The 14,887-nt window shown below is 46.9% G+C and overlaps 1 protein-coding gene across 1 annotated transcript in view; it reads right to left on the bottom strand.

Annotated features, from left to right (window-relative positions):
* Window positions 1–8,687, bottom strand: part of PHACTR3 (phosphatase and actin regulator 3) — a 195,093-nt gene extending 186,406 nt beyond the window's left edge. The window contains exon 1 of the mRNA XM_035123018.2: window positions 8,587–8,687. Within this exon, the coding sequence (XP_034978909.1) occupies window positions 8,587–8,687 (101 nt within the window). The remainder of the gene's footprint in view (window positions 1–8,586) is intronic.
* Window positions 8,688–14,887: the final 6,200 nt, after the last annotated feature.

Raw genomic sequence — 14,887 nt, 5'->3', positions numbered from 1 at the left:
CATTTTGTGATTGAACCAGAAGGTTTCTGGGCTCTTATCCCAGCTGATCCCAATGACTCAACTGTGTGTGACTTTGGGCAATTCGTAACAAATTTCCATGTGAGTGTCAAGGTCAACTCAGCCATGAAGCTGGATGAAATGCAGGGCCTTGTAGAAAGGCAAAAAATTGCATCAGAACGTAATCCCACTGTACTAAATATATGAAAACCAAGAAATAGCATCCTCTTGTTTTAATGTCATTAAAAGGCCAAAAGCACATGTCAAACACACACAAAGGCTTGCAGCTGTAGTTCAACCGTCTTTCTTGAGAACTCAATTCTGGAAGGGGTTGAGTGGGAGTGAAGAAGCCGCGGGAGGGAAGGGGTGTTTAATTATTTCCCCGCCCACAATTAGCTGGACTAAATTGCTTCCCCACAGCAGTTTTTCTCCCTGGGAAGTCTCAAATGCATGTATGAGAAGGAAAACGTGTTTGAAATCTTAGTGGGGGAGCCATTTCAGGGATGATTTGCAGTAGGAAACAGCAGGAAAATGGGTTAAGTACTTCCTCCTCATGCTGCTTCTCTGCTCTCAAACAGTCCCTTGCGAAGTGGACATTAAAGTTATGCCCATTTGCATGTAACATATAGTTTGATCCCTATTGACTCCTGCCTAAAACTAAACCATAAAGGATACAATTTGGATGTTCAAGGTCAAAAAGAAAAATCCCAAGGCCTTCCCTAAACTGCAATGGGAAGTTGCCTTGGCTTATATCAATGATCAAAACAATGTTTAATATCAGTATTGTCTACACTGGCCTTCTTCAACCTTTGTGCCCCAAATGATGTTAGAGTACAACTCCCACCATTCCTGAACATTGCCTAAGTTGATTGGGGATGATGAGATTTGGAGTCCAGCAATGAATGGAGACCCAAGAAGGTTCGCCAAACTTCAGGTTCTTTGGATAACAGTTTCAATTGAATTATAAGCTCTTTTCATGCAAAGCATGCTGCTGAGCTACAAACCCTCCAAAAAGAAATTATGCTTCATGTATCATAAAGTAACGTTGCCACAATTCAGAGAACTCCTTCCCTTTGAGCCCACGGCCACACCTTGAGACAATTAATGAGCCATAGCTTATAGAAGAGAGACACCAAATCTACTACAACATATTCCATTTCCATGTGGAAGCTGTAATACCTCGCACCTGCATAGTTCACAGTCAACATTGCCACACGGTTGAATTCAGAGCTGGCATGGGAAGCCTTCCATCTGATCAGCCCCTGCCACATCAAATTGTTTACAAACGCTCGTGATTCCATGTGGAGTCAAACATGAGCCAAAGCATTGTTTGGAAGTCCACATGGGCAGGACAAGACGGCCTAAGTAGAGCCCTGATGAATCATCTGTAATAAGAATGCGACTGTGGCTACATTCACATCATACCTTTAAAGCACCATGATGCCACTTTAAACAGTCATGGCTTCCCCCAAAGAATTCTGGGAGCTGTAGTTTGTTAAGGGTGCCAAAAGTTGGTAGGAAGCTGCTGTTCACTTCCCAGAGCTACAATTCTCAGAGTTCCGAGCTGCATTTCAGTGGTAAAGCACAAGCATCCAGCAATTACTTGGCCTCTCCCTTATGATATACAGTCATACCTCGGTTTAAGTACGCTTCGGTTTGAGTGCTTTCAGTTTAAGTACTCCGCGGACCCGTCTGGAACAGATTAATCCACTTTCCATTACTTTCCATGGGAAAGTTTGCTTCAGGTTAAGTACAGACTTAACCGGAACCAATTGTGTACTTAAACTGAGGCATCACTGTAGTGAGTTAGGAACAGCAGAACCTGCCTTTATACCAAGTCAGACCAGAGATTCTAGGTCCATCTAGGTCAGGGGTGTCAAACTCAAATTCATCGGGGGCCGCATCAGCAGTTTGGTCACCCTCAAAGGGCCGGTTGTGTCTGTAGGACTATGTGTCCACTCACTCTTTATTATCATAAATTATTGTCACTGCATTCAATTATTACTGTTTTTTGTAATAATGTAAGCTCATTCCTGCCCCCACGCGGATCACATTCCTGCGTCGTGGCGCGTGTGTGGGAGGGGATGTAAACGAGGGAAATTTGAACAAAAGGTGGGGATCGACGGCTTCCGGGGGGGGGGGGGCTCAACTAAACCTTCGGCAGGAAGGAGAAAGCCACTGCTGGGATTAAAAACCTGCAGATGGAAAGAGGGCTTCCCTCTCCCGCCATGCGCACACCCAAACCCCGCTAGGCAGGATGCCACACGCTGCAACCCACCCCATGCTTTGGAGAGGGGCAGGAACATGCGGTGCAGCGCCAACTCCCTGCTTTGCTTTTGCATCCTCCCTCCTCAGCGCCAGAGTCCCTTCCCCTCGCGCTGAGGGAGGGCAGCGGATTTCCTGAGGAGGAAGGCGGCGGCAGCCCCAGCGGACGTGCATCTTCGCCTCAGAGCTGCTCTTCCCCCCACCTGCGCTGTTGTCGTCTTCGCCGCCGCCTCTCCCTACCGGGACTGCAGGCAGAGGAGGCTTGAAAACCTCCCCCCCCAAATCCCCCTCCCACCTACTCAAACCGCGAGGCGACTCCATCTGGAGCCCTACATCACGAGGGGCTGAGAGGAGGCGGCGGCAGAGCGGGAAGAGCAGGAACCCGTGCCGTCGCCGCCGCCTCCCTCCCGGCCGCCCCCCGGGAGCAGCTCCGCCGGAACTGAGAAGCCAAAGGGCGGCTCGGGGGTGGGGGGCAGAGCAAAAGCCAGACACCCTCCCGAGTGTCTATGAGGAGAAAACGGGGGAAGAGGGAAGAGAAACCCGGCTCCATCAAGAGAACGGCTGTTGCGCTTCACCTACTTCCCCCTCAGGCTCACTCTGCGTCCCTTTCGCCCGCTCGCTCGCCCACCTCCCGGATGCAGCCGAGGAGAGGAAGGGAAGCAGCGGGAGGCGGCTCCCCAGTGCCGCCTCACTTGCTCTCGGAGACAACAGCAAAGCCCGCCAAAAAAAATCCAGCGCTGCTCTGTCCCGGCACCAACTTTGCCAGCGGCGCCTGTAGGGCTTTCCTACCTCCTCGGTGGGCTTCCTCCTCCTCCTCCTCCTGCATCTCACTTCCCCGTCTGGCCGCTGTGCCACCGCCTCCCTCAGCCTCATTCGAAATTGAAATTCCCTGGCCAAGGCTGTCAGCGCGGCTCCAGCGCCCCGGCCTCCGCCTGCAGCCCCGCCCCGGGTTTTGACCCTCGGCCAATCGCAGGCTCCAGAACTACTGTCAGCGGTTAGTGTCGGCGGCGGCTATGTGTTTGACACCCATGATCTAGGTCCATGTCATCTACACTGACTGGCAATGGCTCTCCAGAGTTTCAGACAGGATTCTTTTCCTGTTCTGCCTGGAGATGCCAGGGATTGAAGCTGGGACCATCTAGGGCTCTTCACCAGAAGGTTATGTTTTCGTACAGGGGCTGAGGGGGGACCAAGAGCCTCTGCTGAAGTTGTAATCACTGGCTGAGGTCAGGACTGTATTGTGATCATCAATGTCACGCACCAGGAGGGAACATGGGGGAAATTACCATGACAAAATGCAAAGGCTGAACAAAGCGAAGCAGAATGTTTTGAATTTTAAAGCTATTGTATGGGACAAATACTTTTCTTTAAATTAAAAAAGGGAGCCTGGTTCAGAGAATAAAATTGAAATGGTATTGGAGATAAAAGAGCATAAGAATATCTGAACAAGCGAACAAGGTCCTCACCCGCAGCCTGTTTTCAACAGCAGCTGGCTAGAAGCTACAGTGAAGCTAGAAAGCATCAGTTCTCAACTATTGTTCGTCCCCCAGCTTTCGGTACTCAGATAGACTGCTGCTGAACATGGAACTTCAATTTAGCTGCCAAGCATAATTGCTTTTCAGAGTCCTATCCTCAATAAATCTGTCCAGTCCTTAAAAAAATAAAATACCTAAGTTTGTGATCTTCAACACGTTCTTTCAGTCAGTTGGGCCTATGCCAAATCACATTTTTCTTCTTCTTTTTGGTCTGCGCTGGCCCTTCTGCCATAGGAACACAAGAACTGCCTTACTCTGAGTCAGACCATTGGTCTAATCATCCCTGTAGCTCATTATTGTCTACCTGCCTATCCAGGATTTCTGTCAGGAGTTCATCCCAGTTCTACCCAGGGATTGAACCCACGCATGCAAAACAGGCGCTTTACCACTGAGATTGCTACTCAATTCCATTAGCCCCCCCCCCCAATTCTTGTCTTAATGTTGTTACCGTTCATTGCTTTTATGCTTCACCTTCTCCAAGAGGAGTCTCAGGTCAGTTTAACAGCCCTAATTAAAACCTCTCAAAACAGCCGCACATTCTACACAACCAAAAAAATCAATTGAAATCACAGTGAAACAGCACCAGCTTTAGAAAACAGTAGCAGAACACGACATACTCTCTCTCTCGCTGCACCGAACACTTAGCCACCAGGTGCCTGGCAAAATAAGTATGTTTCTAGGCAATGTCAAGATGTCACCAGGGCGAGACAACCTGATCTCAGCTGGCAAAGACAGGGAGTCACCACCGAGAAGGCCCCGTTCTGCCCCATTGCCCACTTTTCAACATAAAACCACAATTAAATCATGAAATATACCAGTAACTCGAAGCACAAACATATGCGACGGAGAGCCTGCTGAGTCAAGCCAAGGACCCATCTAGACTAGCATCCTGTTCACGCAGTGGCCAAGCAAGTGCTCACAGGATGTCCGCAAGCAGGAGTGAAGCACAACAGCACTCTTCCTACTTGTGATTTCCAGCAACTGGGAAAATCAGATAATTTCAAAGGCTGTTGTGAGCAGATGCGTCTTTATCTGGCACTTGGAAGGCATCAGAGAAAGTGATAAGTGGACTTCCCCAGAGAGGGTGTTCCACATACAGGGCTCTAGGGGAAAGAAGGGCACTTATTGCATTACTGCCCCATAGACCATTGCCATCAATGGGACCATGAGCAATTGTGTGCCCTACATTTACACACACTCAAGCACCCTATAGGTAAGAAAGGTACTTTCAGTCTTCAGTTATTTTGACTGGCCATTTTTGTTCTTTCTCCAGATACTTTTGAAGATGGAAGGAACAGAACTGTATGCAACTATTGCTCCCTTTGTTCCAACAGTTGCAAGTATTCTTTTATCATCAAGTCAACGTATCTGCTAATGAGGAACTTGGGTAAGCAAAGCAGGATGTGTTGCAGCAGACAATACAGTCCTCATGGTGTGGGCACACAAGAGAGGTCTAACCCCCTACTACTAGCGTCTCAATCTGCACTTTGAAACAGAATTCTTTTAAGGAAGTCTTGAGCTCCAATGAGATGAACGCAGCCTCCACAGAAGGAGCATGTGGTTGATCGCACTCATTAATTTACATGGGATTTTACTGATTTCATGTTATATTAGATGGATGGCAGAATGCAAGCCTCTCCTGAAATTACAGAACACTGCAAAATTGCTTGAGTGTAAATCCTATTGACCTCAGTGTATGAACTCTTAAACAGAGGTGTGAAGGGTTGTATTCTTAGTCAATTTCCCAATAAGCCTATGCAAATCACAGAAATTACGGAAGAGAAGACAAAACCAGCATTTGTATAATGATATTCATTCATAATTTATTGTGAATCGTTGTTTGAAGTTATGTGTGTTTTATTCCGTATATTATGGGGTGTTGCTTGTTGCTTTATTGTTTTGATCACAGATGCCTAGAGTTGGTTTAAACATCATTTTCTTTAGGGAAAGCAACACAAAATAAGTTAATATTTTGCTGCAAAAAATGATGTTCCTCCAGGCAAATTAAAAAAAATGCATTTCCTCAAACAGATCTGTCATTTTAAAAAGAAAAAAAATCACACACACAGCCTATCTGTTTGCCGGCCTGCCAACACTGCTTTTCATTACCTAGAAACAGGCAAGAAGTGAGTGAAATTGAAATTAAGGGAATGTATGATTTCTGAAGCCTTCAGATGTGAAAGCACACAAATGAACATTCCTCTTATTCAGACACTATTGTCCCTTAGGGGAAAAGGCTAGCACTTTGTGCTAGTGACAGCCTTTGTTCCCATGACCTGGGATATAGCAGCGTGGTTAGGCAGGAAAGATTCATCAGCTGTTCTCATTATTCCCTTTAAAAAATCTGTTTCCAGAGCAACAAGGATCCTCAATTATTAGACTGTGTAAAATGAAGCTTAAAGCCACTCAGTCCTCATTATTAACATGTTTGCATATTCTGACAGGCGGTGCCATCAGACAGATGGAATGACCATCGTGAAAAGGAGAGGACAAAATAAGGGAGAACGACTCTAGCTTGTGGTTTAAAACACTGTTTTGGAAACAGGTCATCATCTCAGATATCAGGACAGGTCTATAGCTGAAACCTTGGCTTGGTGGGTGAGGGGGGAGATGGCAAAAAGAGGTCTAGGAGGGGATTTAATTGCATTTTTATGTAGGGGGGGGAGAGATGTTGTCTTAATGAGACACACTTGCTTTTAAAGCAGGTTTCCTATTAATTTACTTTTCCTGGAAGTAAATTGCACAATACCCCCCAAAAAGCAACCTCTCAGCCAGTTTAAAGATTCAGAATATAAAGTTACTCATTAATTAAGGCAGTGGGGTAGACTATAAAATTGTGAGGGCAGGAATGTGTGTGTGTGTTGAGGAGAGTATACTCAGAACACAACTAGGGTATATTAAGTGAAGGGGCATATTCTGATATTTTTGTTTCGTTTTGGGGGGGTCTGTGTCAAAGTCAGTGCCCCCTCCCACATATCTCTTAGTTACAGACTTCCATGGGAGATTTTTCTGAAGCCTACAATGGAACAGTCACTGCCCCTGTTGTGTTCAATCAAGACCCTAAGTCAACATCTCTTGCACAAAGAGCCCATGACACTCAACCGTAGCTCCTTGTTTATATCGGTCTGTTGGATCCTGGGCTCCCCATCCAGCTGATTGTCATCTGAATTCTCCTGCCACGAAAGCACCCTGTCAAGTTTGGTCCCGTTTTGTTGTGTGCGCATGTGTTTAATTTCACACTGGCCACAGGAAACGGCTCCCTTCCCAGAACCAACTGTTCTCGCAATTAACCCACCACCGCACACACACAAAATCCCGAACACAATGCTTTGCTGTTGCCGCTGCTGTACTCCTTTGAGAACCCCAATGTGTGAGTCACTGCTAGAAAGATTTTGCAATTCAGTGGAAATAGTTTTATGCTTCAAAAGGAGAAAGTGAAGGGGAGGACTCGTTGGTGGGTGAAACCCTTCTTCTCTCACACTTATAAATAGAAAAAATGGGGTTGCAAACGCCAGGCTTCCCCACCCGCCACTTCCAACCTCTTTCTCTCTCTTTTTCAACACTCGCTGTGCTTCCTACTTCTTGGTGTGTTCCGAAAATTGCTTTCTTGATGGGGTGGTGACTTAATTATTACTCTGCTTCTTCCATCTCCATGGTGACCTCTCATGCCAACAGCCTATCCCCTCCCACTTTAGGAGGCATCCTTCTCTTTCTTTCTGTTGCAAGGGGCAAGTCAGGCACATGCCCAAGCTTCGGTTAAATTGCCCAGGTAAATTAGGCCAACAAAGATCAGCAACCCAGCTTCGTCCTGACTGTTCTCACACGGAGCAGGCAGTCTTGATTTTAGCCGTTTTATTTTCAGTGCGTTTGCATGTCTGTAGATTGAGAGGAGTGGGATGGGCTGGATGTCGTGTGGGGTGAGAGGGAGACAACGGAGCTTAGGCAACTTTCCAGAATAAAGCAGCTCTTTCCCCTCTTTGGATAGAGCACCCTTCTCCAATGATGGCAGAAGGGAGAAGCCAGTCTCTTCCAATTGCAGGTAAAAAAAAAAGCAGAGTGAACTAATATTATTGACTAGCATCTTCCCAGGCAGGTGAACAGCAGCAGGTAACTGTCAGCCAGGTGGAGCCTGAGATCACCGGTTCTGAGTTTTTACTGCCTGAGAGGCCCAGCCATGACTGCTTGCCCTCTGGTGCAGAACTCATGCAGTTAGAAATCTGGTCTCTCTGCCAATGGCTTCCTGAGCTGCCTTGGGCATGTCCCTTTCTTTCTGCTTCGCTTCATCATTTGTGAATAAGACAGCCTGTTTCAAGGAGGAAGGGGTACTGAGACACAACAGAATATCCAAGGCTAAGGAAGCCTGCTGCCCAGTAAGAGGGTGGCTGAAAATTTTCTGGGAAGAAGCTCAAAGAATCCTGGCTCTTTCCCCCTTGCGCTCCTCTGAAATGCTTCCTTCAGCTGGCACAGCGGAGCGTTGCCCTTCCGAAGGGCCAGGATGGGGGAGACTGCTCTCATGTAATCCTATTTACAGCTAAGCCACTGCATCATTTCAGGACTTACTGCAGAGAATATGTTCCTAATTTCCTTCTGCCCTCCCTTCTCTGACAGGCTTATTGCCAGATTGGCAGATGCGAAGACACATAGACACACACCCATTCCCGATCTGTTTCTCTCTCCCTCTCTCCCCCTCTGCCTCTACGACTCTCTCCCATTCCTCACCACCCAGCCCACATCTTCTGCTATACTGGGGGGAAGAGAGAAAGTCCCGCTTGCATTTTTACCTTGCTGCTCCTCAGCTTCAGTCCCGGCGGTGTCTCCGAGGATGCTGGGGTCGCTTTGTGACCTGCCTCTGGGGAGAAAACAGCCAGTTCCTTCTTCTGATGCAGCCATGAGGGGGTGGGGAAGGGAGGGGAGGGGTGGGGAGGGGGAGGGAGAGCAGATCTCAGAGGCCGGAGGAGGAGGAGGAAGAGGAGGAGGGGGGAGAGGCGCTCATGAAACCGGAGGCAGCCCAAGGTCACGACGGGTAAGGGGGTGACCCGGTGGTGGTGGTGGTGCAGAGCGCGCCTCTCTTTTCAGCCGGGGAGTCCCAGCAGCGGGAGCATGTTGGCAACCAGCCTCCTCCTGCAAGCGCCCCGATGCCAAGCAGTCCGCTGGCACCATCCAGATGCAGGGATGGGCGCCCCTCCCAGCGCCTGGGGGCTCCTAGGGCTCGGCGGGGCGCTGCAGAAGTTTCTTCCTGGGCATCTTCTCCTCCGAGTGGCGAAGGCTGGCTTCACGCTGCCTTGGTCAGAAGGAAGGCAAGGGGGATGGATGGCAGGTGAGGTGAAGGGAGGAGGTCGGAGTGAGCCAAGTCCTAGGCTCAGGAGGAGTCCCTTCCCATATTACGGCCAGGCAGAGGAGAAAAGGCAGGCGAAAATAAAATAAAGCACGCGCACCCACCCTCCTGGAACTGCTTGCTTGCTGCTGCTTCTTCGCGCATCTGTTGGGAAACAGAGGGATTCTCCCATCATGCCCTGCGAGAGTAGGTGTGACATCACCGGGGATGGGGGGAGAAGGAGAAGGGGGGAGGAAGGAGGAGGAGGAGGGGTCGTGGGTGGGAGAGAGCTTACCTGCACTGCACAAAAGAGGAGGAAGGAAGGAAAGGAATGGAGAGCAGCAGGTGTGCGCGAGAGGCGGAGGCCTCCTGCCTTCTCCGACCTGACACCTTCACACGCCGCAGACGAGGTGGGAGAGGCGAGGCGAGACGAGGCTGGTGGAGATCCCGGTGGCAAGACGCAAGAGCAGCTTGCGCTTCAGACTTCATGGCACACGCACGTTCCGGCACACATAGACGCGGTGCGGGCCATGCGTTTCCCTTGCCTCTAGACTTTTTCTAGCCCCAGGCCGGGGGTGAGGAGAGGCTACACGGTGGAAAGCAGGTGTGTGTGTGTGTGTGTGTGTGTGTGTGTGTGTGTGTGTGTGTGTGTGTGTGTGTGTGTAAGGATCCTGTGGAACTGGGAAAGAAGAGATGTCTAGCATCCAGAGAGCTTCCTGATACCGAGTCAAACCGAGAAGCTCAGTATTGCCTATCAGTGAGTGACAGCTGCTGTCCAGTTTTTCAGGCAGTTTTTCAGGCAGGAATCTGATCAGCTGGTTAAAGTGTGGTGCTGACAATGCCAATGTTGCAGGTTTGCTCCAGCTGCATTGCAGGGGGTTGGACTAGATGATCCTCGGGGTCCCTTCCAACTCTATGATTCTGTGACCAGTTACCAGGTAACCAGCTACTTCCTCCTATGATCAGTCTCTCCCAACCCTACCTGGATATGCTGGGGTGGTGGTGGTTGAATTTGGGACCTACTGTGTTCAAGGCAGAGACGCTCATTTGCTGGACCAAGACCCTTCCGAATCTGCAAACCCATCTTTTTTCTCATCCACTCCTCAGAATGGTGGAAACACTTGGGAAAGCCTATCCTCTTTCTCACACACTTATTGATTGACTGGCTGGCTGATTGATAGGCTTACATATAATAAGCTTGGTGGTGAACATGGCACATGACATCCATAAAAGCAGCATCAATATACTCATTCAACATGCAGCACATAATCATGGTCACTGTGTATTGCTGACCGCATGTATACTGTTTGGGTGCTTGAGCTAGACCAGGGGTCAGCAACCTTTTTCAGCCATGGGCCAGTCCCCCATCCCTTAGAGCATGTGGTGGGCCGGACTATTTTTTTTGGGGGGGGGGAATGAACGAATTCCTATGCCCCACAAATAAACCAGAGATGCATTTTAAATAAAAGGACACATTCTACTCATGTAAAAACACACTGATTCCCGGACCATCCACGGGCCGGACTGAGAGGAAGATTGGGCCGCATCCAGCCCACAGGCCTTAGGTTGCCTACCCCTGAGCTAGACATCAGGAAAGGTCTGTGTGAACAGAAGTGATTCAAGCAGGAGCCTGAAACAGCTTAGCCATAGTGCTTGCATAATAGTATTATGGTAGGCAAGGAGTTTTGCTCCCCAGGCAGAGATGCACCCAACACTCTTTGTCTTGTAGAAGCAAAGCGAATATTTATTTGTGTGTTATTCTTTCAGAATTTATGAACCAATCTGCATTCAAAGAATATCATAGTGGTGTGTCAAAGGAGGATATAAAACCTAATGCAAGTCCATACCACAATGTTAAAAATGTGACACCACAAAGAGTTAAAAGCTGCAGAAAGAAAATGGACTTAGGCTGCAGAAGTAAGTTCCACTGAATTGAATGGGACTTACTGGCAGATAAGTGAACTGGGGAGTAGGATTGCAACGTAATTCAGGAAGGCTTGGAACAAAAGGGTAGTTTTCAACGAACATCGAAAACATAACCATTTCAGGGCTTGGTTCACTTCAAGTCACAGCATGCTTTCCTGCAATTGTGTTGTGGTGCCATCAACAGAACTTCATCCACAGATCTAAGCAACCAGGGAGTGAGGCAGAGGGGAAAGCAGCTTCTCGGATACCCTGGTTCAGAACCATGTGAGGTTTCATGCATTGTCAGCAGAACCTTTTGTCTAGCCCAGTAGCAAATTGGCAGCCTGTGCAATGCTTTCAGCTGATCCTGAGAACAACTGTGCAGTTGCATTTTGCAGTAGTTGCAGGATCCAAAACAAATTGAAGGGCAGCCTTGTGCAAAAGAAACTGGAAGTTATCGATGGGTAGACTGCTGTGGCCAAGCCGTCCTGGTCCAGGCACCCTCCAGCTGAATGTAAAGATGGGGCTGGTTGGCCACTATGAGAACAGGGGGCTGGATTAGATGGGCCATTGGCCTGATCCAGCAGGCTCTTCTTATGTTCTTATATATACTGAGTAAGCGGTTCCCTCAAGTAAGCTGCTTCCAAGCTGTTATATCAGGCCTTGCAGGGCACAACACAGCTTTGCAATTCCCTCTCTACTTCCTGGTTACCGTATATCATTCCACAAGAAGTCTGCGAACGCAGTTATAAATAATAATAATACTATTTTTTAATTTATACCCCACCCTTCCCAGTTTAGAAACCGGGCTCAGGGCAGCTAACAACAAATATAAAACATTGACTAAAAATGACTTTAAAAACAGCTTTAAAACAGCATAACATACAACATCAATGTAGCATCGCCAGGGCTAACTGGCAAGTTAGTCCTGCTAAGGCCAGCAAGGAGACCAGGGAAGAGTTTTAATGTGGGGACACAGAAGGGTTTCTTCATAAAAAAAGGGAAGGGAAAAAGGAATGGGGGATCAGGCTAAATTAAAGGCCAGGCAGAATAACTCTGTCTTACAGGCCCTGCAGAAGGAGATCAAGTCCCGCAGGGCCCTAGTCTCATGAGACAGAGCATTCCACCAGGTCGGTGCCATCACTGAAAAGGCCCTGGCCCTTGTGGAGTTGGCCATGCACCACCACCATGGGTGCCAAGTTTTCCCTTTTCTCGTGAGGAAGCCTATTCAGCATAAGGGAAAATCCCTTTAAAAAAGGGATAACTTGGCAGCTATGGCACCACCATGGGTGCTTTAGTTGAGATTCCTGCATTGCAGGGGGTTGGACTAGTTGATCCTTGGAGTCCCTTCCAACTCTACAGTTCTATGATCTATGATTTTTTGAAGAGCTGTGGGCCTCCTGGTGCTGTGGGAGTCGTTGTTGTTGTTGTTGTTGTTGTTGTTCCAACTGGTGGAGGCTACAGTGTCAGGAATGTTATTTGCCCAAAAATGGAAAGAAGAAGAAGTCCCCACAAAAGAAGAATGGATTCAAAAACTCATGGAATATGCAGAAATGGCAAAACTAACCAGAAAAATAAGAAATCAAGATACCAAACTTTTTAATAAAAGAATGGAAATGGTTTATTGAATATCTACAAACAAACTGTAAACAGATAAGAACATAAGCAGAATTATTGCAATAACCTGCAGTTTTGTAAGAGTATATATTTAAAGTAAATGAACAAATGAATAAGTTCAGTTAATTTAGGAAATGTAAAAAAAAATAAAAAAATAAGGAACCACAGAAAGAGAAGGAAGGAGTTTCGAAATGTTAGAACGATTGTAAAACTATTGAAATGTATATAACTGAAAATCATAAAAACATTTTTAAAAAAAGAAAAAAGGAAAATACTGAGCTAGATGGACCAATGATCTGATTTAGTATAAGGCAGTTCCTGTGCAAAGCATTAAGTTCAATCTCTGGCATGTCGTGCTCAAATTATCACAGGTAGCAGCTGTGGAAAAGATCCCTTGTGAATGCCCAGGACAGCTGATATTGGCCAGTACAAACAAGACTGGGCTAGATGGACCTATGACAACTTCATTTGCCATGATAACAATAGCTTTGAAAGATCTTATCTTGGCTTAAAGAAAAGGGAGGAATTTAGTGCAATGCTGTAGGAATCGTTCTGTCAGTACAAGTATTCAGCTTGCCAAACAGAATGACACCCCCCCCCCAGGATCAGGAGAAGTGATTGGGGGGGGGGGTTGCCGGGTGTGGAAGGAGGGGGAAGCCAGTTTGCAATCAGGTGGCCCATTTGGGTCTCTCCATTCAGACACATGCCAGGTGTGATAGTTGTATGTTTTTCAGTGATGTAGTGCATAAAAATGCAAAAACAAATGAGCGTTCAAACACACAAAATTTACAGAACATATGCAATTTGCTTGTAAAACAGCAAGAAATATCTTTTTTAGTTGTTTAAATTTCTATTTTAAGAGGCAAGACCGTGTTGGCCATTTGAAAATGTTTTCTTTGGAACAAAAGGAAGCAATGAGTCATGTCTGATCGTCTAGCTTCTGTGAGTCAGCGGGCTTGCTCTTTTCCGTGAGTCAGCAGAACTTTAAAGTGCCTCGTTTGTGTTACTCAGCAAGTGCTGTGTGACCTCTGACCAGTATTCTAATCTTCTGTGCTATTTTTCTTTTCCCTTTGAAAGGCAAAATCAGTGCAGGAAGAACTACCAGACAACAATAACAACTTCATTTTGATGAGTATTTAAAAAATTCTTCTTTTTCCTCCAGGACTGTATTCTTGGATCACAGGATCACTGAGTTGAAGGTGACTTGTAGAGGTCATCTGGTGTGTGAAAGTCCTTGGGTCTATGCTCAGTTTCTCTTCTCTGAACAAAACATGCTCTGTTCCTTCATCTTGTCTTCAGAGGACAACTTGTCTTCATTAATACTGTTGTGGATTTGTGTTATGGTGGCAGGCAATCACTCCTGGTTTTTATTCCAAGAACTCTCCTATTTTAGAAAGAGAGGCACGTTCATTTTTTATTTTATTTTTTGCATTTGTGTTTATTTTTTGTTGCGAAATGCACTGGGAAGAGAAAGAAAAGTATTCACATTAACAATAGGAAAATTACAACAATCCAAATTCAAATATACATACTAATATATGTCCAATTAGTTATCAATGCGAGATTTGACACATGTGTCGAATGCAGAATGGGAAGTGAGCTCTTCAGATCACTGAGTAATGAATGGGAGGTGTTCATCGTTCCAGCCTTGAAATATAAGTCTTCATGCAACCTCAAAGGATCCAGTTTCACTGCCCATCTGTTAGTCCCCACATCACAGGAATATAATTTAGATGCACATGGACAACTGAAAATGTCAAGGCTTTTTCCAAAGCAAAGTCAATACGAACAACAAACCATGTTTAGCTTATATCTCAGCACATGAATTAATTGCACATTCTTCCCTTGAGTACAATCCAGATTCCTGCATCCTCTCCTTCTCTTCCCCTATAAATAGGCCAAACACGAGCATCCTGTACCCGTTTTCAGCTGCTGGAACCCAAGTGTGCTCGGTTAATCCACCCTCCCATTTCTGCGGCCATGAAGTTATTTGGTGGCTGCGGCTGTAGCTGCAACCTGCCATTTTAAATTCCCCGCTGTGCCAGTAACTAAAATGGCAATGAGCTCACTGTTACCTGCTGCAGGTTGCAGGCCTGGTGCCCTCTATCAGTAAGATCACTGAGAGACCCAATGGTGTTAAGAGCTCATTGCCAGAAGGGTCCAACACATGGCATTTTGCTGGAAGAGGCAACCCTTCTAGGAGAAACTCTGCAGTATTAGGAGTCCCACCAAGACAATTACCTTACAATCCTGC

This window comes from Zootoca vivipara, chromosome 7 (assembly GCF_963506605.1).
Source record: "Zootoca vivipara chromosome 7, rZooViv1.1, whole genome shotgun sequence".
Classification (NCBI taxonomy): domain Eukaryota; kingdom Metazoa; phylum Chordata; class Lepidosauria; order Squamata; family Lacertidae; genus Zootoca; species Zootoca vivipara.
Note: the sequence above shows the minus strand (reverse complement) of the source record. Positions and strands in the feature narration are given on the sequence as shown.